Source organism: Myotis myotis, unplaced genomic scaffold, assembly GCF_014108235.1.
Source record: "Myotis myotis isolate mMyoMyo1 unplaced genomic scaffold, mMyoMyo1.p scaffold_m19_p_7, whole genome shotgun sequence".
In the NCBI taxonomy this organism is placed as follows: Eukaryota; Metazoa; Chordata; class Mammalia; order Chiroptera; family Vespertilionidae; genus Myotis; species Myotis myotis.
Window position 1 is genome coordinate 77,328,918 of NW_023416379.1, and position 25,924 is coordinate 77,354,841.

The following is a 25,924-nucleotide window of genomic DNA, read 5'->3' on the forward strand; positions in this document are numbered from 1 at the left end:
AATAGCGGGGGGTTTGGTTTTGCTTTTGTTCCTTTTGCCGCCTTGCTAGGACCAGACGTCAGTGTTTTCCAGGATTCTTTTGAAGATCTCTGATGCTGCATTACTGGGAAGATGAAAGAAGCTGAGCATTTGAGGGGATGAGTGTTCTGCCTGTGCTTTCTGGCCTCTCTAACTGGGGGGTGGATACTGTGGGGGTAGCTCCCCAGGCACCTGACAGGAGTTCCCCCCAGGGCTCTGGCTTTGAGCATCCTCCATAGAACCACAGAGCAGTTGCTTTGGAAACATTATATTCTAAACAGTCTTGTTTTTCTTTCCCTTCAGGCTTTCCTAAAATAGATACCTTATTGTGGGAAAATGACATTTGGAAAAACACTTAAGAGACCTTGCAATTGATTATTGAGTTTTATAAAAAAAAGTTGTATTTTGTTTGCCAAAATCCTTTGAAAAGATATTTATTATTCTGCTTTTTCCCATTTAAGAGAGGTACAGAAAAGTTGAAACATCTGGTGAGATGAATACTTACGAGGCCTGAGCATTGCCTGAAATGCTTCCCACTCTTCAGTTCCCTTAACAGCTGAAATTCCTTGCTCAGAAAGAACCCTCTCAGGGAGTGGCAGACTCCACAGTTGCTTGCCCCTTCGTGTACCTGGCCCTGCCCTGAGGGAATGCCATTCAGCGGGGAAAATGGAGAGAAGGATGCGGCCCACACGGCCTTCTCCTCACCCCTCACACCCGGGGGAAGAGACAGGAATGCCTTCCAGTAGAGAGGCAGCTGGGGTTTGTCCAAAGCCCGGCCGGACTCCTCTAAACTGACCCTGCAAACCTGTGTTAACACGGCTGTGCAGCTGGTATAACAGGAGCACATCATCTGCAAACCCTCAGCTGAAGCAAAACAAGGCTGAAAGCCAGTCATTGGGCTGGAGGTCTCTCTCTATGCAAAGGATGCTCTGGCTGGGGCTTCTGGACACAGTAGGAGCAGCCCCACTTCAGACCTAGTCATGGGCTGTTGAGTGTTGGAAGCTATTTTGCTATCATTTGGTTAGATTCATAGCAGAGACTTCTATAGAGCCTGCCTCATGCCAGGTGCTGGGCTAACTCATTTAATGTTCATCGCACTATCATCACCCCCTTTCTGCAGAGAGAAAGCGCCCGGGTGGACCTGGCATCCAAACCATTGGGCAGCACTGCCTCAAAAAGCTAAATCTCGCTTGAGGTTTTTCTCTCCCCAGCCACTACCACCCCCGTGAAATATAAAATAAGTGCTTCTTGCCGGGTATGTGGAAGCAACCTGCCTGAAACCACCTCTCAGGAGGCCCGAGCAGAAAGAAAAGAACTGCCAGCAAAGAGGACCCGGCCTGGAGTTCAGGGAGAGATGCCAGACATACCTGTTCCAGGTTGGGCTTGAGGACAAGCTGTTTCTTTGTGCTTTGTTCTAAAGAATTCTCTAGTGTACAGAGCCTCTCCTTATGACTTAACCAAGAGTATTCCATTCAGCTTTAACCCAGTGGTGTTCCCCGTCATAAGGGGAGTGAAACACTTGGAGGTCACGGGTGTAAAGTTATCTTAATGCGCATCCTTATGCTCCGGACATGAACGGTTTGAAATTCAAAACCACATGCTTTGACCCGACCCTCTTCCGTAACGGCACTGCCGAGATTGGCCAGCTAAACACTGGAGGGAACAGGTACATTTAATTTTGGAGGAGCTGATGGTTAATTTTAAACCAAGCATCTGCTGAAGATAAAGATGCAGCTAAAGGGCTACTTTTCCACAGAATTATTCACGGGTGGAGTAGCCCCACTGTGCCCACTAAGGGTTCACACTCAGAGAAGGGCAAGGGAGCTAGGAACATCTGTGCTGAAAATCAGGATTCCTGGGTGCTGGTCCCAGGAGTGCTTCCATGAAGCTGTATAACTTCAGGCCACCCTTCTCTCGCCTGTTTCCTTATGAAGAACATGCGCTTCTACTAGGTCTAAAAATACACACTTGGAAGTTCACCTAGAAGCCAGGTTGTGAAATTATCAACCCCACACACTTGGTGGTATTGCTTAGAAATGTCCCTCGATACATTCGCATGCCAGTGTGGCTTGTCTCTGTCTCGTTACCTCTCATTGCGTTTCTGCACAGGGGATAATCACCACACAGCTCATCAAGCCGTTCTCACCAAAGGAGAGTTATCTTGCTGCTCTGACATCTTGGGGTGAATGACTGAGAAGGGCCACCCAGGATGACATTTTTCTGCTTATTTTTTAAGTGTTTCAAATGACCTTGTTCCTGGAGCTGCTTTTGTAGCATTCCGGAAGGTACCATAGAAATGGATATCATGCTAAAGGTTATACCTCCTTTGTGGTTAAATGTGGTGTCAGTTGAGAAAAGTCAAATGGCAGCAGTAGAAATGACTCACTTCATGAACTGTGTCATCCCAGACCCAGCTGTGGCACCCGCCTAACTTTTTCTTTAATTGAGAAGGTGCAGGAAACCATCTTTGGTTGTTGAGTTTGTCTCACAAAGAGAGAAGAAAGCTTCTCGCTGGGCGTTAATCGTAACTCTTCGCATGCTTATGGCCTGATTCACGCTGGCTTTACTCTGAGGAAGGAGAGAGCAGATGTGGTTTGTGCGATGCTGCTGTATCTCAGTTACCTGGGAGAAGCCAGGTAGAGTGTGGTGCTCCCCTGGAGTGCTCAGCAGTGTCCAGTTGACCTGGGCAGGTAGTGGGAGCTGCTCCTTGTGGCCTCCTTCATGGGAGTACAGTCCTGCCCTCTTCCGACCTGATTCCCAGAAGCCTCACCTTTGTGCAGCCTCCTGGCCCTCTCCCCCTGCGGTGAATTTCCAGGGACTGACCAAGGCAGCTCTTTGGAAAGAAGCCCGGCCTGAGCCCTGGAGGGAAAGATGAGATGTTGACTAGAGCATTGTCTCCTTGCAGGGCTGGAGGGAAGGCCAGGACTTTGCTTGGAAAGCCTCTGGGGTCTGTTACTCACAGTCATGAGTCACCACAGGGTCTTAAAGCACAGAACTGTGTGGTTTCCTTCTGACGGGAATGGGGGGAGAGGATGCTGATACTGGCCGCTTTATGGAGGATGCTCTGAGACTCTTAGATTAGTAAAATTTAATTCAGGTGCTGGTCCTCGTGTGTTGCTATTCTAACCCTTCTGAAGCCCCGGATATTTCAGAATTGAACTTTTCATGCCACCAATATATTTCTTGAAGACTGCTTTTCATCTTGTGAACAGAATTCAGATAAATGTCACGTTCAAACCTCATTGAGATACTTTCTTGTATTCCAGTTCCTCCATTTGAAAAGCAAAAACAAAGCCTTTTTTTCCCCCTACAAATAAAACATCAGACCTGGATCTGGAGGACAAGAGCAGTACCTTAAGCTGCTGTCAGTAGTCCCGCTAATGACTTGTTGGGCACCTCTGTACAAGTGCCCGCGCTGGATTCCATGGAGGCGGGAGCCACAGGCACTGCTGAGCTCTTGCAAGCTGCTTCAAACAGACCCATGAACTAGGGCTTAAAAGGGAGCATGTGAGCAAGTAGGTACGAGTCACGCAGAGTGAGCTTGGAGGAAGAATGGACAGCAGGCTGGAGCGCTGAAGGGAGCAGCCATGAAGAAAATAGTTTTAACCGAACTTTGAAGGGTAGACGGGATTTTTAGAGCTGGAGATGGGGTACGTGGTTGCAGAGAGCATCCCAGCTGAAAGGAAGAAAGGAATGGTCGTTGCTTACATTGATTGTGCTTACCCTGCATTCCAGGTGGGATAAGAGAAGCATTGCTCACTCCATCTCCTTAATTTCCCAGCCTTAAGAGGCAGGAGTATTATTTTTATGCTATTTGAACAGTGAGGAAACTGAGGCCCAAAGAGATTAAAATACCTTCCCCAGATCACCCAGCTAAACGGATCAACGAGGAGTTAGCCTTGTTCTGGCTAGTGCCCACATCTGTGCTCTTCCCCTTGGTCGTGTGCAATGGCTAAGGAGAGGTGGTGGGCTTGGAGGACAGAGGTGGGTGCGGCCTGCTGTTGGCCAGGGAGAAGGATTAGCATGGAGGATCACTGTGGAAGAATGTGTATTTCTGAATACTGTGCCTAGGATTTAGGGTTTCATTCTGAAGTCAGTGACGAGTCACCAGAGGGTTTTAAACACAGAATTCTCTGGGTTGAGTGGCAGCGGTGATCGGTCCAGGGAGTGTTGCAGTGAAGTCTGGCAGAGTGCCTGCAGGATCCTCTGAGGTAGATGTGTGGTGGGCTCGGCGGTGAGCAGCTTCTGGTTTGTGTACTTGTGTTATGCTTCTCAGTATTGGGAAGTTCATCACCCAAGACCTAATTTTGAGTTTTTTAGCCTCTAACAGGTGTTTTAGGCAGATTTATTTTGTTGTCATTTATGAGGGGAGCAAATGGGATTTTAGGTTAATTAGCTTAGAGTCGAGGCAATCCCACCTGGATTCCTTGTGAAGGACATTTTAAGAGAAAGGAGGCATGTGACAGAGAGTGCCTTCTGCTCAAGTTAACAGACGCCTCGACTTGTGCCCACGCTTGAGGTCGGGGTGTCAATGGGATTATGGGGAAGAAGTTGTTAAGATAGAAGAAGCAATAGGAGAGAGAGAGAGAGCAAAGGGGGCTTTGGAGATAGGTTCAGGGAGTAAGCTTGGATGAGGTGCTGTTGCCCACTGCTCTCCCGATTGCAAATCTTGTGGGGTACCTTAGAGTCTAGGAGAAAAAGAACAGAGATACAAGGCATGGGCGTGCTCAAGCAAGAGCATGCCATGGGTCCTGCAGATGGCTGCTACTTGTGCTGGACTTGGAGGTGGTGTCCAGGAGAGGCCTAGCTGCAAATCAAGGCTGGCTGCTGCTAGTGCTGGGCCTGTGGCCACTTAGCGAGAGGTACTGGACACGCCAAGGCCAGATGCGTGTTTGAGAGATTTTAGGAAAATCTGAAGCATGAGCCAAGACATGCCATTTGTATGGAAAAGCCACTGGAAACAGCTTGGGTGGGTGGGGTTTCAGGGAATCACCAGGGTGGGCAAACAGTGTAAGCCAGGTGGGAGACTCAGAAATGGTGCCTGCCTGCCAGCTCAAAAGAACAATGGCCTCTGTCTGCACTTCTGTCTGGGAGAAAGCTGCCCCTCTGCTTCTCACCCTGAAGCCAGACAATTCACTTCCTCCCTGTCTGTCTCCAGTTCCTTTCAAGCTGCCCCCCAGAGCTGGAGCTCAGAGGGAGTGAGTCTGAGTAAGCCCATGAGCAGGCCCTTTAAGAGGAACGGCCTGGGACTCCAGAAGCCTTCCATCTCACTCAGCCTCAATCCCTGCTGGTTTTTACATCCCAAAGTTATGGGGACTTCTCTTTCCAGCTCTGGAAACTTGGGATGGGGCAGAGGGGAGGCTGTTGTGGGACTGGGACCCCTTGCTCCTCTGGGGGGGGGGGGGGCTCTGCAGTCAAGATATCCCTCCTGATTTTTATCCACCACACGTGGGTGTGAGTCCAACCGTTCGATGCCTCTGCCCCTCCTGTCAGTCTTGATGTGGCTTCTCCTTTCTATCCTTAGTTGTAAGACTTCTCCCAACTGCACTTTGGACTCGGGCTTTTTATCTTGATTCCTGGGACTTCTGATAGGTCTGCATGTAGTATGCTTATCTGGCCATAACTTTAGAGAGTTGTATAAGACCAAAAAGATAATATACCTTCTAATAAATTACCTTGTGGGTGCTGGTCTTTCAGATGAAGAAAGATCAGATGAAGAAATTTTAACAGAGAGACTGTAGAAAATTAGAACGGAACCTTTAGAGATATTTAGTCCAACCTTGTCTTTTTACAATAAAAACAACCAAGGACTAGCTGGTCCTGGGCCTCCTGGATGAAGAAGGTTGCCCACCTGGCCCTGGCACTCTTCTTCTGCCTTATGATCCCCGTGCTTCCATCATAGAATGATGCTTCCCCTCCTGTACTCTAAGTCTGGTTGACCTTTGTCCATGGAAAACTGTGTTAACTCTTAATGCTTTTTATGTATAGAAGATGACAAAGTAGAAGGAAGCAATGAAAAGGAAGTGAATGGAACAGTCAGGTTCTAAGCAGGGGGTTCAGTGGCTACACCCACTGCCAGAATTACTTCTGAGCTCTGACTGGGGAAGGTTTAGCAATGTGTCTTTAGACCCTTGCAATCCTTTGTTCCCTGGGGGAGCTGCTCCCCCAGTTAAACTCTGCTCAAAGATAGGGGCATGGGGGAGGCTCTGGAGTCCTGTGTTCTCAGTTCTATCTTTCTCAAGGCACTGGGATGCGAGTCATTTCTTATTTGAAGTTAAGGAGCTCGAAATCAGTGGTTACCACTCCTAGTTACACATCAGAATTACCTTGAGAGCTTTGTAAAAGGCTCCTCAAGACTCTGGTTTAATGGTCTGGAGGAGGCTAGACGTTAGCACTTCTTACAAGCTCCCCAGGTGATCCAGTTATGAAGCTAGAATGGGAACTACAGCTTCCGGCTAGTGGTTCTTACCCTCTACCTGCATCCAATCACTCGGAAAGCAACCAACCTGTTGTCGCACCGCTGGGCTTCACACCCAGAAACTTCTGACTCAGTGAGAAGTGTGGTGTGGGGCTTGTGATTTCTAACAAATTCCTGGGTGACGCTGCTGCTGCTGCTGATTTGGGACCACACTTTGTAAACCACAATATTAGATTCTGAAAGGTTCTGTGATCCAGGACTTGGAGGCCCTGCCTTGATGGTCCATCCCCAGACTTTTCGTTCTGAAGGTCTGGAGTGGGCTCAAGAATTTGCGTGTCTTATATGTTCCCATGCGGTGCTTATGCAGCCGGACTGGGGAACGCACCTAGAGCACCAGGGCCAGTCTTTGGGTTGGACACTGGGATGAGATCAGGCACAAGGCAGGCCACCTCAAATTTCTCCCCATCTGGTGCCAACTGGCCACCAGCAACACCATCACCAGGAACATTCGAGGTTGCCCTAGCCTTTAGAAGGAAGCAGGGACCTACAGTTTACCTGGACAAAGAATAGCACCTTGAGAGTGTTTGTCTAGAGCAACCGTGGGCAAACTACGGCCCGTGGGCCGGATCCGGCCCGTTTGAAATGAATAAAACTAAAAAAAAAAAAAAAAAAAAAAAGACCATACCCTTTTATGTAATGATGTTTACTTTGAATTTATATTAGTTCATACAAACACTCCATCCATGCTTTTGTTCCGGCCCTCCGGTCCAGTTTAAGAACCCATTGTGGCCCTCGAGTCAAAAAGTTTGCCCACCCCTGGTCTAGAACGTAGTAGTGGACATGCACAGGGTGGTCAAATCAGACCTTTCCTCTGGAACGTTGGAGTGGGTCTGTGGGTCTCTTCTAGGCCAGGTGTCCTTACTATGTGCACATGAGGACACTGAGGCCCCCAAAGTGAGCTGCAACCTAGAGCTTGCACCCCAATTCTGGGGTTCTTTCCCACTCTGCGGCAGGTGAATTCTGAGGAATGGGCACAGCTTCCTCAGCCTGTAGAGGTCTAATGCATGGATCCAGAAGATGACACGGCCTCAACAATGATGAGGCTGGACTAAATGACCCTAGACTTATAGCAGTGGTTCCCCGAAGTGTGAGCATTTGTTAGAAATAAGAATTCTGAGAGCCCACCCCAGGTGGCCTGCTGCTGGATCAGAAACCCTGCCAGTGATCTGTGTGGTAATATGCCCTTGAAGTGACTCTGGTTGGACACAGGTTTAAGAAGCAGTGGCTGAGGAAAAGGCTGTGTAGTGATGTACCCTGAGGCACTGGGGGCAGGGCTGGGAGCCTGCAGTTGGGTTTGTGGAGGCCTGGGAATTGGCAGGCTGCTGTGATGGCCTCAGGAATCAAGGAATCTGGAGGAAGTCAGCTTGGAAAGAAGCAGCTTGGAAAACTGCAGCCAGGAGTGCTCCCAGGTGCACTCCTCCTTCTGTCACCCGGTCCATCCCTTGTGAAACTGAGGCTCAAGTCATTTCAACTTAAGCTTTATTCACACTCCCCTGTCATTATGTGTTTTGCTCAGAGCAAACTTGCCTCAGCCAGCCCAAGGTCAATTTTCAGTGATTCTGAAACTAATGAACTTTCATTGATCAGGGCTCTAATGTTCTGATAGTGTTGGTAATTGGTTTTTCTTCTTCTTTTTTTTGTAGTTGGTGACAGGAGTATGGGAAGGCAATTACAACTTCTTCTGTCAGGGTACACGCAGCGCGGGTGAAGCAGATATGAAGGTACTGTCCCTCTTTTTTATTTTAAATTGTTTTTTTAAATTTAAAAAATTGCACAAAAGACAAAACGGCTTATAACCTCACTGTCCGGGTCATCCCTGTTGACGTTTTTAAGAGAACCTTAAAAAGCAGTATGTACACATAATAATGAAATTTGAACAACATGTAAAGGTATAAAATGAAAACTAAAGTTTCCTTCTCTGCAAAAGTAAGTCCTATTAACAGTTTCCAGGTGGAAAATGCATGCATTTACCCATAGTTATGCATCATTTATGTAAATGGGATCATAGAGTAATGTTTGTTCCTCTGAGCGTCCTCTGCGTGGCGGCCGTCAGATTCTGACTCCCTCCCTGCGTTTGTTCTGACATAAAAGGCTGGAGCGACCTCTGCAGGGGCGGCCATCTCCTTAGAGCACCTCGTGACACATTCAGGTGGGCGGGGACCTGACACTGAAGTTCCAGTTCCTTTTTTTCTTGGCCTCATGTCCTGTCACCGCCCCACGCCAGCCCCTGAAGTCAGGAGTCCCTCTCAGGTGGCTTTTCTGTCCCGATGGCTCTGCAGGCTCCAAAGAAGACAGGCCAACTCCAGTGTTTCGAACTATGAAGCCCCCTGTTTTTTAGTCTTGAAGGGTGTCAGTGGGCCTTTTAAAACCTTCCCTGCTGTTACTTCAAACCTCCCCACACCGTGCTCTTTGGTTATAAAGCCACTTCTGAGCAACCAGCAAGTGGCTTTAACCAACGGTCTGCAGGGGCCAGCAGGGGGCTCGGGCTTCTTCGAGGCAGCATGGGGCTCTGGGGTGTCGGGAAAGGTGTCAGAGGAGATGTCCCAGAGAAACATGGATGCCCTTCCTCCTAGATCCGTGGTCGGCAAACTACGGCTCGCGAGCCACACGCAGCTCTTTGGCCCCTTGAGTGTGGCTCTTCCTAAGCCTTAGGAGTACCCTAATTAAGTTCATAACAATGTACCTACCTATATAGTTTAAGTTTAAAAAATTTGGCTCTCAAAAGAAATTTCATTCGTCGTACTGTTGATATTTGGCTCTGTTGACTAATGAGTTTGCTGACCACCGTCCTAGATCATCCGTGTCCTCTGGTGGTACTACTTCTCCAAACTCATCGAGTTCATGGACACCTTCTTCTTCATCCTGCGCAAGAACAACCACCAGATCACGGTCCTGCACGTCTACCACCACGCCTCCATGCTGAACATCTGGTGGTTCGTGATGAACTGGGTCCCCTGTGGCCACTGTGAGTCTCACGTGGAGGGGGCTTGGGGGACAGGTGTGAGCAAAAACTCCGAACTGAAATGAAGGCTCGTAGGCAAGGAGCCATTTCCGTAGATTTCTAGGTCAAGCACTGGCGTGTTGTGTCCGGGATGCTTCTAATGAGAGTCTGTGTGGCCCATGCGCTCAGCACGCAGCCATGACCTTTTCCTAGTTGAGTGAAGGGTCTGTGCTGATTTGGGTAGGAGGAGTGAAATAGTAAATCCCCAGCCCGGGGCATGTTAAGAAACAGGGACAGTGTTCTCTGCCATGAGGGCGGCAGTTCCAGGCTATTTCTTTTTTTTTTTTTTTTTTTTTGAGAGTTAGAAACATCGATGGGAGAGAAACATCAATCAGCCACCTCCTGCACATCTCCTACTGGGGATATGCCCGCAACCCAGGTACATGCCCTTGACCGGAATCGAACCTGGGACCTTTCAGTCCGCAGGCCAACGCTCTATCCACTGAGCCAAACCGGTTTCGGCATCCAGGCTATTTCTAATACTTCTCTGCCACGTGGAAGATGTTGGACTGGCGGGCAGGCCCGGAAGATGCAGTCACACCTTGGAGTGAGCGCCAGAGAACAGGCTAATTATGAAATAGAGCTTTTGCTATGCGTTGCATCAGGGAATCCGCACATATTCTAATGTCATGACCCTCACGTTCCATGAAACACTTTGAGCAGGATGTGGATGTGGGTGGCTTTGGAAAGCTTGTGATCGGAACTCCGCTGTTACCGTCAAAGAGTAAGGTGTCACCTTCAGGCTCAGCGTGGGAGTTCTCACAAATGTCCCGATCAAAATTCCTGTTATTCATCACTGACAGATTTGACTGGAACCTTTAAGCCGATTCTCATATATTTTTTTTTCTCCTGGGATAGCACTGCCTTTAATTCAGTCGGCCCACCAAGATTCACACAGTCACAGAATTTTAGAACTAGACAGGACTTCCCACGTACAGCTCCTTTCAGCTGAAGAGAAAACCGAGCCGGTAGGAGGGTTGGTGCAGGACCCTCACTAGTCTTGTTTCTTTTCTCACCATTGATACTTTATGGCTGAGGATTAACTGACAACTTTCTCACAGAAACAGCACCTCATTACCTTTGAACAGTGTTTTACATTTTCCAAGAACTTATAGGATGACAGATTTTAAGCTGGCCCATGAGAAACAACCAGAGAATGGATGTGACTTGTCCAGGGTCACATAGCCAGGTGCTGTCATAGCCAGGGGTACAGACTCATTCCCTGACCCCAGCTTTGTTCACCTCCGACTGCACGGGAAAAACCAGACGGTTGCCTGCTGTGGAGGAGGCGGAGGACAGAGAGTCTTCAAAACAAAACAAAACAAAACAAAAACTTGTAAATCCTACTGGAAATTAAAAATCATGATAAAGGCGGGCCTTTCATCTCTAAGGACTGGACTCTTATCTGTATTAGCAATAAAAATATATGGCCTCAGTACTGCAGTCCTGGAGACTAATTAGGAAGCGACTTCAAAGGCCTCTCCAACGCTCAGCCATGTGCAGGGACAGCCAGCTCTGAGCACAGCGCCCATCGCTGTCTTCCCAAGCCTTCCGCACAGCAGCCTGAGGCCTGTGCTTGCAGAGAGAAGCAGCTGCCTCAGTCATGGGTGAGGCTCCGGCGGCACAGCCTTTAGGTGCCGGAGCAGGGCAGGTGCTGTCGTGGCGGCTGTGTTAGATGCCCACCTGGAAGCTACAGCTGAGCCTGGGCTTGGAGCACCTGATGGCTGCCCGGCCACGTGGAAATTGAATTCCGATCACACGCCTGAGTAGTGCTGCTGCAGTGTTTGCTGGCCCCTGTTCAGAATCCTCTGATTTTCAGATTTAAAAAGAATCTTGGGTTTTATTTTATTACTTGTTATGTATAAAACACTGATGCATCCTCCTCTCCAAACCCTCTCTGTCCCTGCAGCTTATTTTGGTGCCACACTTAACAGCTTCATCCACGTCCTCATGTACTCATACTACGGTCTGTCTTCTGTCCCTTCCATGCGTCCGTACCTCTGGTGGAAGAAGTACATCACTCAGGGGCAGCTGGTGAGTGACTCAGCCTCTGTCCCCAGCAGTCACTGCGGGGGTCACAGAGCTCTTCCTGGGGGTGCTCTTGCTGCCTTCCTGGCGTGATTGTTGTTTACTAGCACCCACACTATGCCTTTCCCACCCTTTCTCATTTGTTCCAATTAAAAGTGGGCAGAGCGGGGAATTTTCTTCATTTTAATCGATGGTGCAATGGTGCCCTTGGGTGTACAGCTCGTTGAGTTGCAGAACGAGGACTAGAAGCTAATTTTCTGACTTCAAGTTCAGTCATTGTTCTTGGTTTGTGCACAAAGCATGTGTGCATATGTGTGTCTGTCTAGGTCTTCTAACTATAATCCAGAGTCCAAAGTGAAAGCTATCTGCCTGTGTTCCCAGGAGTCTGAGAAGGAGCCGTGGAGTGGCATGAGTCTAGGGAGCTTGTAGCTTAGTAGGCAGCGAGGATATTTGCTAAGGTAGATGCGGTGATTTCTCAGCTCCTGGGTGATGGAGCGCCTGGGGGTGAGAATGACACCCGCTGTGCTCTGAAGCCCTCCCAGGGTTCGCTGTGCCCGGGACACCAGCAGCTGTCCACACCTGCTGCTGATTTCTCACCATCCTTTCCTTAAGCTTCCCTAGTTGTCAGTATCTTATAGACCCCTATTCCTCTCCCCTCGTGAATTCTTCCACAAACGCATCATTAATACGATCGCTACTAATGATACTGACATTTGTGGAATCGACGATGTCGGGCACCCGTGCTAAGTATAAGCACGCAGTTTGACATGAATTGTTCTGGTAGCCTGATCTCATGTTATCCCCATTTTGCAGGAAAGGGCCCTGAAGCAATAGGCCCAAACTAGCCAATGGGGGGCGGGGAGACGGGGGATGTTAAACCCTGGACCTGGCCCTGCCTGTTAACACAGTTCTCTAAAGAAACCAAGCGGGTTCAGATCCCTCCAAGTTGATAGAGATTTTTCAAAATTTAAAAATAACAATCTGGGAAAACAACTCAGAGAGCTGAGCTGCTGATGTGTGTGGCATTTCATTATCACTTCCTGCTGGCGGCTCTACAGTCCTTGTGAGCTTTTCCTCACCCCCACCCCCACCCGCACCCCCACCCCAGGAAGGATAATTGTTCCTTCACTTTCTCATTACACTGGAAGAGCAGCGAGGAGGAGATTGGCGTGCACCACACAGCTGCAGGTCCGCAGGAGCAGAATTTAAAAGAACCGACCGGGGAAGTTGGTCTCCTAGGAGGCTCTGCCCTTTGGGGCAGAAGGTCGAACCCAGTTTGCCCAGGTTTATTTTGAGCACTTCTCCTAGTTATGACTCAACCTAGAGTCCTTACCTTAAAAAGGAGAAGAAGAAAAAGAAGAAACCAGTTTTTTATTTAGGAACACTGGTAGCTGGGCCCCAAATCCAGCAGGCAGAGCCCCGCCCTCTGTATTATTCTTCCTGAAGATGCTTCCTCCAGCAGCCACACTTTATTTTAACACCCTTGCCTCGGTTTCCCAAGCACTTCTACATGCTTTTCAAGACTTACTCATCAAAAACATTCTATGGACTTCGCATTATATCCTGATAAGAGTTTAAATCTACTTGTCAGCCTTCACCAAACTTAAAGGGAACAGAGACAAGGAATAGGGAACGTGTCCAGCAGGATTGGACATTCTGCAGTGACATCACTGGTTCCCTTTACACATGCGCCCCACTCCCTTCCTCCCTAAAAAAAACAACTTGCATCTCTCTCTACTATGTCCCTGAAGTTTCAGTGTGTATTTTGGTGGTGGTTATTGTTTTAACATTTTCTTTTTGTCTCCAGCTTCATTGAGACATAAAATATTGTATAAGTTAAAGGTGTACAGCAAGCATGTGAAACTCAAAGGCTAACACAGGCCAAATAAACGAGACATGCGGTCCACGGGCCACGAGTTTGACATGCTTGGTGTACAGCATAATGATTTGATAATATGTGTGTTTTATGAAATGATCACCATAGTATGTTCAGTTAACATCCTCGTGTAGTTACAGGAGTTTTTTCTTGTGATGAGAACTTTAAGAAGTACTCTGAGCAACTTTCAAATGCACAAGACAGTATTGTTAACTATTCCCTGAATTTCAGGAAAGGTGGTTTAAGTAGCTTGGAGGGGAGGAAGAATGCACATAAGACAGAAAGATAAATAGTGTGGGATGAGTTTAGTGTCTGCTTCGTGTTGGTGGTCCCTACAGAAAGGTAGATGAGTGTAATTCACAAGTGGGGGGTGCAGGGTAGGGAGCCAGTCTGGCATGGCTCCTTGTCCACGGCTGTGCCCGAGGCTCACTGTGTCCTCTCTTTCCCCCAGATTCAGTTTGTGCTGACAATCATACAGACCACCTGCGGGGTCATCTGGCCATGTTCGTTCCCTCTTGGCTGGTTATATTTCCAAATCGGATACATGATTTCCCTGATTACTCTCTTCACAAACTTCTACATTCAGGTACGTCTCCCTCCTCGGTGGCAGTTGGGCTGTGGGGCTTTATCAACAGAGGCCGTTGTCTGTCCATCTCAGGGGGGCGGGTAGATGCCCTGCTGTGTGCCGGGCAGTGGGCACTAACTTAGTCACAGTGGCAGGGCAGCCCCTGCCTTTGGGAGGGGAGGGTCCCTGCTAATGTAAAAGATGCTAAATCTGTTCCGGACTTCCCGAGTTCTAGGTTTTGGGCAAGGGAGGTTTGGGATTTATATGGAAAAGCAAAACTGTTCAGCAGGTTCCTGTGTCGCTTCCCTTAAGACCTGCGGCAGACACGTGGTAGGTGATTTTCAGCCAGAAGTCTCACAGCCCCGCTGCTCTGAACCTCACAGCTAAATTAAATGTCCAAAGAAATTTCCATTACAGTCCATCAGCTATAGATAGAAATCTGCCCTTTGTCCCAGTTTTCTTGCACATCCACTTCTCGTTTGGAGCTCAGCTCATTTCCAAGGGCATGATGTAATGCAGGTTCTTGCTCACAGAGGGGTCCACTTAGGGCAGATTATCTCCGGTGGAGTCTGACCACTTTGCAGCCACTGCTGGTTCCCCTGCCTCCATCACCCCTGGATGACGTGTGCTCCCGCTCCTGTAGGCAGTATCTGTTCCAGAGCAGGCACAGGCGGTCAGGAGCAAGGACAGAGGCCACAGATGCTCGGGCGGTAGCACGTGGTCGTGTCTCGCAGCCACCTGGCAGCTCAGCCACGATTCCTCTTCCCTGTGCTCCCCTGTACCTTGATTCACACATACCTGCAGGGAAACTAGGTTAGTGTTCGGGCGCCACCCTCGCATAGCACGGCCGTGTGCTGCTATCTGCCCTGTGTCTTTCAGACTTACAACAAGCAGGGATCCTCCCGGCGGAAAGAGCACCTGAAGGACCACCAGAATGGGTCCCTGGCCGCCGCCAACGGACACACCAACAACTTTTCATCCCTGGAAAACAATGTGAAGCCGAGGAAGCAACGGAAGGATTGAGGTGGAAGAGTTGCAAACCTCCCAACCAAGTCGTCTGATTGTAAGCACAGTATGAGTTGTGCCCGATGCTCGTTAACAGCTGCTGTAACTAGTCCGGCCTACAATAGTGTGATTCATGTAGGACCTCTTTCATCACTTCAAAACCCCTAGGAAATGTATTCAGATTTAGACAAGTAGGCATAAGATTTTTAACATTTCTGGGCTCTCACCGACCCCCCGCCATGGCGCGGAGGGAGTGTTATTGTAGTAGACGACACTGCTGTTGCCTTATTAGTTATAACATGATAGGTGCTGAATTGTGAGTCACAATTTGAAAACACTGTAATCCAAACTGTTGTGTTTTTATTTTTACTGTAGATCATGCATGTGATTGTAAATTTGTACAATGTTACAGTAGAGAAACACACATGCCTTAAAATTTAAAAAGCAGGGCCCAAAGCTTACTAGTTTGAATTAGGATACGTTTCAAGTTTTGATTCATTTTCAATAGCTCTGATTAGAAAAATCAAAGACCATGGTTTATGAAATTAGCGTGTGACACATTTTCAGGTGATGGCACCTTCGGTTTTGTAATACTGGCTTTAAATCAGGCAGACTCAAATCTAGTGGAACAGTCAGTTTAACTTTTTAACAGATCTTATTTTTTTATTTTGAGTGCCACTATTAATAATGTAAAAAGGGGGGAGCTCTAAAGCAGTCTTGATGAAACTTAAATATATATTCTTTATCTTCAAGATTTTAGGAAGTGTGTAGGATGAGTAGGCCGTGTGTCATTTCTGAAGTGCTAAGTGTTTTTATACGGGAAACAGAGCCCATTTTGCTTTTTCCACTCGTGAGAGAGAGGAGATCAACTTTTCAAGTGGGAGGACTGATTGTGTAACATGTGACAGACTCCCACAGATGAGCCATGGTTGCCAGGGTCCAGACAAAGATTGATTTCTGTACTGCTATCTGTTTTGACACAAACTTCCTTTTAAAATGTGCCTCGCTTACCAAAATTAATAAAGGGTGGGGGGGGGGAGGACCTTCCATAAAAAAAGAAAAATGTAAGGTAAAATTAAAGAGATAGCTGTAGCATAAGAGAGCTGGGAAATTGGACAGAGATCATTTGTTTAATGTAAATCTAACAGCACCTGTCGTGTTTTCTGCTTAGAATCTAAAGGTTTGTTCAGAACCGCTTGTTTAAAAAGAATAGAGTACCTTGTAAAGTCATGTCTCACACCTGTGAGGAGGCAGTGGTCAAACAGATACGGACTATTGTGTGTGTCATTTTAAAGTGTTGGAAGTCAGTCTTTGAATACCTTTTCCATTGGAGGAAAAAATATTCCTTGAACCACTCGTGACCATCTTAGAAAGTCATTGACAATGTATAAACGAATTGTTGGTTTGGTATTTATGTAAATATCATGCTTTAATTTTGCACATTCGTATTTTAGGGAGCCAGGTGGTTCTCTTATTAGTCTTGTGGGTTTTCTGTTTGGAAGGAGTCACAGCATCTGTTTACATTTACCTGATCAAATCTAGAACGTGTATATTTGTAAATGTGTGTCTTCCTAGGTACTAGTTTGCAAAAGTCTTTACATATTTCAAACAGAAACTATAACATTCGGTAGTGTGCTGTCAAAGTGTGCTTAGCTCATCTGGATATTCCCACACTGTTGCAAAAGGTCCGAACATTAATCATTAAAACATTTTTGATTACCTGTGCTTGTGTTCTACATTGTTTCTATGCTGCCAATTATGAAAGACTGGGGGGAAATCCACTCTCTTCACCTTCGCAGAACTCACGCAGACAGATGTCAGTAATTTGGTGTGAAAGGTTACGTTGCCCAGCTCACAGGAGGAGGGATCTCCACACAGAAAGGCATGGTGGTGGTTCCTCCCTAATTCCTTTTTCTGCCTTTTCCCACAAAGGTCCTGGCTCTAAGAATACTCCTTTTTCCTTTCTTCCTTCTCTTCCCACTCCCTCTCTCACTCTCCAGGCTGTTAAAGTTACTTTCCTAAGTCGAGACCAGAGCATGTCTTTAGTGTAAAGAGCCAGACAGTATACCTGGTTTGCTGACCCCTACTCTAAAGTACTGAGGCCCCTGGTCCCAAAGCTGTATCACTTTCTTTGCCAAAGACCATTTCTTGTCCCAGATCTTGGCCCCTCCCAGCCCACCCCACTGTGGACTTCCGGGTCCATCCATGTCCACCATGGGAGTGATGACATGAGGGGCCCCTCTTCCTTCCATCCGCTTCATACCACACAGCCTCCTGTGTAGGCTTGACCCGGACTTCTGAGTGCCTTTTAGTTGTCAATATCACCGTTAACCCTTTGTACGCCATAAGCGTCTATAGACGCCAGCAGGATGGTTTCTGTTTTGGACGCGTGGCAGTTAACTGGTTAAAATGTCATCAGAAACTGCATCTGGTATTTGGGATATTATCTGAAAAGTACAAAGGACAGTTGGAGGTTTGCTGGTGATGATTAATCATATCCTGTCTTTCCCCTAAGTCCAGAACAAATGGAAAAAACAGGACATAGAAGTCAAACTAGTGGAAATCAAAATAGCTCATCTCTTACTGAGACGACTGGATTGATGAAGATGAGATCACAATAGGGCTAACTACCCTGGCTCATAGCCCTGTTTACATAAGCTTACCAGGGCTGGGCCAGCCACACCGGTGGTTCATGGCCTGCCTCTCTTCTCATTGCTGGTCTGGTGATGAACTGGTAATGAAAATACTTGGACTATCAGCCCTGGAATTTACGCACTTAAACTACAAGCTCCCCTTGTAGTCAAATTCTGCCCTGATGACCTTACTGTGCCGAGAGAGTGTGCTCAGTGGCCTCGCCCAGTCTTGGCAATCAGAACATCGCCCTCCTCCCCTCAGAGAAGTGAGTGGGTAAGAGGGCAGAGCAAGGCAAGATGTGTGCCCACACTCTCCCCTCTCCTGTGTGGAAGTGAGAGGGCACGTTCGCTCACCTGTATGGAAAAGGGATGTTCCCATTTCCCCTCCTTATCAGCCTTGCCATTCATGTGGAAAGGCAGGATTGCCTGATGTGAGAGGCAGGACTTGGGGGTCACATTGCCTGGTTTTGGAATCCTACCTGCATGACCTTGAGACCCGTTGCTTTTACTTTGCCGCTGTGTTCTCGTCAACCAAATGAGAATAATGTTATTACCTACATCATAGAGGATTAAATAGATAAAGGATACAAAAAACCCTTGGAACCTCCTCTAGCACAGAGTAAACTATTGAAGTGTAATCTGTTACCTTCACGATTGAGTTCTGTTCGATCCACCTCACTGGTCTCTACACTCTCAGCTAGCATTTTACTGGTATTTCCTTGGCTGGTTGCTCCAGCAATCCTATCAGAAAGGGAAGGAAGTTAGCTTGGTGTGACACTTTCTTTGTTGAATCAGGAGTTGGAAAGAAACCAGCAATCGTTAGGAGTCCAAATGCTTGCCATCTATATTCCAGATTTGGCCAGAGTTTACCATTAACTCACCATTCTGGAGTGCCCGGAATCTACTTCATTTCCCCTTTGGAAAACAGGGTGGTGTCTTCAGTCCCTGGTCTTCTCTTCGTTATTTCTCCCCGACTTCCGACAGTGATACAGCCGCCACCCACAGGTTGTTTCCATGTCTGGATGTGTTTCCTCTGAACTCATTTCAAACAGATGTCTCCTACTGTCCCCTCATCAGCCTGAGACTTCAGATGCTAACCTGGCTGTTCTCTACACTCTTTATTTGGAGAAGAGGGTCTGATGGGGGGATGATCGTGTTTGCCTTTGTTTGTTCTCACCAGCCACTAGTTCTCATTCCGAACATTTAAAATGCATTTTTGTCATCCTTGACATTCTTAGGAGCTCTTCTCTTTCTTCCAACCTACTTATGGCACTCACCCAAGGGGAGAAGGTTCCTGGGCTGATTTTTGCCATAGTTTATGTGGGATGCCTGTACCAGGCTTGTGGTCCAAGGTCCTGGGAGACGTGTTGGGCTCCCAACTGGAAGCTGCAGGAACAAGCAGAGTGGAACCCAGTCACTGATGATGTTCTGGTGGCAGAGGTCTAGTCACACAGATATCCCCTTTCCCAGATCATCCAGACTCTCTCGAACGGGGCTTACTGTCCCCTCTGTTGCCCATATATGTTCTTGAGTTGACCAGACCTTTGAAGAATGTGCCTGCTCCCCTGGGAGAGCTCTTGGTACCAAGGACTGAGCCAAGTGTAGGGAGCAAACCGGGGTCTGTGAGAAATGGCTTCAGCCCCGCAGGAGCTTTGCTACATTGGGATCAAACATGCCCACAGGCACCTTCAGCACCGGATGGTTTGTGGCGAGTGCCATGCGATGGACAGAAACCAACTATAAGGGCCCAGGAGAGAGAACTCTTCTAGCAAAGTACGGAGAAGAGCTCTGTGAAGGCGTGGACTTAATCTGAGCCTGCAAAGCCAGTCTGGGTTCAGTAGTTGGTGACAGAAGGTTGCTTGGGAAACAGCATTGCAGGCATGAGTCAATGTGCTGAAGGCTGAGTCAGTGCGAGCACGTGTCCCTGAACTATTGAGTGTATGGGGAAACTGCTTTTTTTTAAAGTGAGGTGAAGAGGAAGAGGGTGAAATTCGGGTGTTCTCATTGATGAAACGAGGAGAATGTTGCTCAGAGTCCACGGGGGAAGTAGTAATTATGCCTCACAGACTCATCCTTAGCGACGCCTCCTGCCCAAATACCCTCCTGCTAAGGAGGAGCAGGAAGGTGACTGTGCCAAGACGTGGGGCTCACGTCTGAGTTATGAATCGATGGGAATCCTCTGTCTGACGGGCAGATGCAAAGGGGGTCTCGGCCCTTCTGAAAATCCGTCCTCACCAGACATGGCATTTGAAGTCTGAAAACTTGGAGCCCTGTTGTTAACACATATCACCACTGGCATTCTTGTTCACATAATGGGCTCTACACAGTGGAATACTGCTCAGTCATAAGGACAAAATACTGCCATTTGCAACAACATGGATGGACCTTGAGAGCATTATGCTAAGTGAAATGTTAGTCAGAAAAAGCTAAAAACCATATGATTTCATTCATATGAAACTCGTGAACACAAACAGCAGTGTGGTGGTTGCCAGAGGGGTGAAAGGGGTCCTGATACATGGTGACAGGAGATGATTTGACTTTGGGTGGTGGGCACACGGTGCAATATACAGATCTTGTAACATAGAAGCCCACTCCTGAATCCTGTATGACCGTATTAACCAATGTCACCCCAATAAATTTATCGAAGAAGGGAAAACATAAAACACCCTAAAAAATGGGCATAGATGTGGATTTCCCTGATCGATGAATTTGACAGTGTTTTAATCAAGACAAATTGTATGCTTTCCCCTTGACAATGTTTCCGATCCGACAAGTGCCTATTTGTAGCAAACCATCAAGGCCCGATTCCACCAACCGTACTCCCTCATGAAATGCTAAGGTTGCCAGTCATGTGGAAGGCCACGTGTCCAAGGGTTGACCCACCTGGCCGCTCACTGTACCGTTCACATAGCGCTCCGGCCCTCTGCCCTAGGAGTCCTGGTAAACTGTTGCTGGGGAAACAATGATGAAAAGATAACCTCATTCTGAAAGACAAACAAAATAATTATAAATTCTAGGAACTATTCTGAAGGAAACAACCAGGATACTGACACTGAGAATAATCTTAGTGATTATTCTGAGGCATAAGGAAGGACAGTGGAATTTTTACGTATGTGTTTAAGTTGCTAGTTCATCTTTTTGAACTGAGTAAGATATTAGAAGTGTCACATCTTCTCCAGAAAGTCACCGGGAAGCTATGTAGAGACTGTTTTCCACCCGAGGGACAGCCCCTCGCCATGGCATGAGTGGGTCCTGCACTTGGCTCTGGCGACTGTGTGGGCACTCAGGGACTTGGCCATTGCTGCTGCCCTCGATTGCATTGCCCATGCGTGACGGGCAGGCTTGTACATTAATAACCTGTCATGTTAACTTGTCATCATAGGGTTATGTCTGATGATTTTTTAAAGTGACAATCAAGGATCCAAATGTAAGTGAAATTCGACTGTGAATGGTAGCACCAATGTCACCCGAGGGCAAGTAGGTCAATGGATGCTGTTCATGCGTGGCGATGGCACACCCTGCCTGGCAGCTGGCAAGGTTCTTCCATGAGAATAAGGCAAATCTCCAGAAAGTCTAAAACGGTGTGTGTGTTGGGAGGGTGTGTCTGCACTATGACCTCACTCCATTCTGGGAGATGTAGTAGGACTCCAGGCAGCCCACTCGGTTCTAAGACACTTGAGGGCAGGAACTGTCTCTTATTTGTGTCGCATCCCTAATGTGTGCCCGGCACAGTGTGAAACACACAGCAGCTGATCCATAAATGTTTTGATGAATGAACGGAAGTACTCAGGAAGGATTATGCACTGTGGTGCAGAGTAAGAAAAACAGGCTTTCCAGCCAGTTAGATCTGAGTTTAAATCCCACCATCACTTAATAACCATGTGTCCTGTACCGAATGTTCACGTCCCCTTCAAATTTATATGTTGAAACCCTGCCCCCCAGTGTGATGATATTAAAAGATGGGCTTGGGGGAGGTAATTAGGGTTAGAGGAGGTCATGAGGGTGGAGCTCTTGGTGAATGGGAGTAGAGTCCTTATAAGAGTCACAGGAGCTTGCGATCGCTGCTTTGTGCCACGTGAGGATTCAATGAGGAGTCAGCCGCCTGCAACCTGGAAGAGACCCCCACCAGGACCCGGGCATGCTGGCACCTGATCTCAGATTCAGCCAGAATTGTGAGAAATAAATGTCCATGCTTTATAAGCCACTAGTCTATGGTACCTCATTACTGCGGCCCAATCTGACTACAGCACAATATGACCTTGTCAAGTTTCCTCACCTAAAACTCAGCATGGTTCTCTGGGATTGGAGAAAATACATACAGATCTCATGGTCTACAGGGGGAACGCAAAAGGAATTATGATCCCCACGTCACAGTTGATGGTGATGTGAGGTTGTGTATACCAAGAATAAAGTCAGCTTCCATTAAAAGTCTCCTCCTAGTAGACCTAGGAAGCCAGAACAGCTCATCCGAATTGTAAAACCGCCAAGAGGGGGGCCTGCAGCTGTGTGACCATTTTGCAGGACCCAGAGACTCACCCCAGAAGCCCTAAATACTTCCAGCTTGTCATGAGGGGTACGCGGGAAAGGGCATGGACCCCTTGGGGCCACTAGCTTCCCTCTGCCTTGGAGTCACCTCTAGATAATTGCTTCACTGCAAATAATGTCCTGCATCTTTCCATGACCCATCGCCCTCCCGCAGCTGGCCCCAGGGCCCCTCAGGTCTACCTCCCTGTCCCTCGCTCGCTCAGTGCATTCAGCCGCCCTCGCCTCTGCTGGACGGCTCCTGGGGCCCTTCCCATCTAGAGGCCTCTGTCCTGCTGCTCCTCCCCAGATGGTGTTCCCCACTTACACCCCACCTAACTACCAGATCGAAAACATCACCCCCAAATCGCTCCCCCGCCCCAACACACACACACACACACACACACACACACACACACACACTCCATTTTACTTCGCTTTATTTTTCTTTGTAACATTTGAATTGTTAAATATTTGTTTATTTGTCTCCCTCCTGGAAGACAAGGGCTTTTTCTCTTGCCTGGCACATAGGAAAGTCTCAAATATTTTGAACATGAATTTGTGAGTGAATGAGCATGAGATGAGTGTAGATGTTCCATGAACCCTCTCTTGGAGGGGGAAGCTGTAACATGGTCACACACAAGGAGGGCAATTTTTCAGTAGCCCTGAGTGCATCAATAAGACATCTTAGTCGTCTCAGAAAAGCGGACCCAGGTATATTTCGGAATGGAGGGTATGATGGTGAGCAGTGAAATCCCACCCATGTTAAGGATTAACGAGCTGTCTGTTCTCTGATGAACAGTGTATAAATTCTGCTGCTCTGTGCCATTCGGATTTAGAACGGAAGACGGAAATCATTGTGAAAGTGAAGAACCACATCGGGAACCATTCTTGGAATCCTGCAACAAATCAGACATTTTTCTTTAAGGCGCTCAGTTGATTTTATGACCTCTCATATTTGTTTCTGGAATTATAGCCTGGGGATAATGATCATCCCAACTTTTTCTAAGTTGTTATTAGAACTGAGACTGATGATGCCTGATGAGGAGGGAATAGGGGGAACAGTAGCTTAGTCCAGCAAAAAAATTAAAGAAACCCAGCGGTCACACCACCATTAATGACTTTGAACTTCCACTTCCCAGGGCAGTTAGAGCTGGGTGTGCAGTGTACCCACAGGCTGAGCAGTGACAAGGATTCTTCGTTCGCTGCTCTTAGGAATAACTTTTCAGACACTGAGTCGAGACACAGAAAGATGCTGAAAGGTGGGTCCCCAAGCAGGGACAGGAATGGGAGGATTGCCGGGGAAAGCGAGGCCCGGTGGAGAGGAGCTGGAGCTGCGGGGGGATGCGAGGCGATGAGGAATAGCATGGAAGCCCAGGGAGAGGAACGGAATGAGAGCACAGTGGGAGCAAGCGACCTTCACAGAGGAGACACTTGAAATCGCAGCCTCACTTCTCTCCCTTCCACAGACAATAGTCAGACTCGTGCCCATGCACTTTCTCTGTTTCTTCCCCAACTTTTAATTTTCCTCAAACCAAGGCCCAGACAACTCCCTTAGCAGAAGCATCACAAAGCCCGCCTGGTGTGGTGATATTTACCATTTAAACACTGGTAACAACTAGAAAGTCCCAGTGGGTGAAGTACATTGGGCACATCATTCATAGGGTATGTGAACAATAATATACACGGAGCCACTTGGTAACAGAGCCAGAGCTGCCGGCCCGAGGAACCGCCTTGCACGTCTTAGGCCTGAAAATGTTGGAATGTTCAAAACAGCAAAATAACCTTCGGACAGGGTTTGCAGGGATAACATGAACGCAGATATTTTGACTATTGGACTGATGACTACTGGACAGGAAAATGTAAAACATTCTTTAGGATTAGCGTCACCGTGTTGGCTTATCTGCAGCTATAGAAATGCCTGCCTTCTACTGATATGGTTATTCCCCTTCCCTTTCCCATCAGCACCCTGGCCTCGTCTCCTCATGGAACATGACTTGGGCCTCTGCTTGAGTCAGTGCTTCCTGAAATGTCTCAAATGTGTGCGGCCTTTCCCTTTGGCCTCTTACAGTTAGGTTAACCCTTTGAATGCCAACCAATATCCTAGGAACTAGGCTAAAATTGCCAAGGCATTTTTGCTGATTTTACAGCAGTTTAGGAAAAAAATTATGAATCGCAAGTAAATGAAGTTACATATTCAATATCTTCCACAAAATCATCATCTTCACAGCAAGAATTGACATATTTAGCAATATCATCATCACTAATAAAAGCAGACTTAGAACTGGACACTGCAGGAGGAGCGCAATAGTGCTCCCCGGCACTCTAGGGGATAACAGATAGTATGCTGTGGATCAAACATGCCGTGAAAACTTTTGCTGATGTGAGAAAGTGGTCATGAAAACACCGTTACATGGAAAAGCAAGTTATCAATCCATTCATACCACATTTTTGCCCAATCTGTTAAAATATATTCATATATGTCTGAAAAAAGGGAGAGGGAGAGAGATAGAAACATCAATGATGAGAGAGAATCATTGATTGGCTGCCACTTGCATGCCCCACACTGAAGATCGAGCCCAAAACCCGGGCATGTGCCCTGACTGGGAATCAAACCATGACCTCCTGGCTCATAGGCCGACACTCAACCACTGAGCCACGCCGGCCGGGCAAATAATTTTGAAATGAAGTAACAAGTCAAAGGTCCAAGTTCATGCTCTGCCCCTTGGAACCTGGGTGAGACATCCCCCTCACAGTCAGTTCCCCCACCTATAACAGAGGGCATAGCTGCTTTTCTGTTCACCTCACGGGATTAGTATTGGGTCCAAAGAACCCCACATTGCATGGAAAGTAAGGCAGGGCCGTTCTCTCAGAAATACAGTCAAAACTCTTTTCAACGTAGGGGATCTTTTACTAGAAAGCTGGGGGCAGGCTGGTTCTGATAGATATATCCTTGCCAGGAGCAAACTGCTGGAGACGAGCTGTGAGTCACTCTGTGAGTCACTGAGGCAATGGCAGAGGAGCCAGGAAACATCATCAGACAGGAGCCCACTAAGGTCTGCGGTGGGAATGCACGTTCAGCCTTTTCCCAAACACAGTGTGGGCTTTGCAGCTAAATATTTTGACTGCTCTGCCATCTGGCAGTATCAGTTTGCAGCCAGCCTGGTTCTGAATCTCTCTTCCATGAGAGATTCCTGGCCATCTCAACACAGAAAAGGGGGAGAACCGGTTTTCTATTTAGCCAACATTCAGCTTTAGGGTCACAACTAGGCAAACTGCTCCAGTTGCCAGCACTTGACATCAGCACCCCAAATTTCCCTTTTTTATTGTCCCATCTTTCCTTGACCTACATGCTCTCTTCTTCCTCACTTTGAAAATACTTCCTGGTAGTCATTTACACACTAGTAAGAATTTGAATCCCTCAGTCTCCTCTCGCAGTAGCATTGTAAGCTCATTTCTTCTGGTACAGTGAAAAAGGCTCTATCCAGTGCTAGGAAAACTGAAGATAACAGTGAATCAGATGGAAGGAGGTAAGGAAGGTCAGGTGACTTTAAAGGAAACACAGTTCACATCCCCCCAGGGCAGGGGCACCTACTCGCCCATCCTAAATTCTGGTATCTGCTTTGGGGGAACCAATACTAAACTGGAATATTCATGGAAATGAGTGGTTGTAGTGCAGAAGGTGTGCCTCAAAGTTCCACAGGGCAGAATAAAAGGCAAACTCTCAACACTGTCCCGGAGCCTCACGTGATCTAGCCACTACCCACCTCTGTGGGGCCATATCTATGCCATCTCCCCT

General features: G+C 47.6%; 1 protein-coding gene across 1 annotated transcript in view; it reads left to right on the top strand.

The window, feature by feature from the left end:
* Nucleotides 1–16,696, top strand: part of ELOVL5 (ELOVL fatty acid elongase 5) — an 80,407-nt gene extending 63,711 nt beyond the window's left edge. The window contains exons 4-8 of the mRNA XM_036316487.1: nt 8,140–8,217; nt 9,290–9,461; nt 11,407–11,531; nt 13,853–13,987; nt 14,846–16,696. Of these exons, the coding sequence (XP_036172380.1) occupies nt 8,140–8,217; nt 9,290–9,461; nt 11,407–11,531; nt 13,853–13,987; nt 14,846–14,989 (654 nt within the window). The 3' untranslated portion in view covers nt 14,990–16,696. The remainder of the gene's footprint in view (nt 1–8,139; nt 8,218–9,289; nt 9,462–11,406; nt 11,532–13,852; nt 13,988–14,845) is intronic.
* Nucleotides 16,697–25,924: the final 9,228 nt, after the last annotated feature.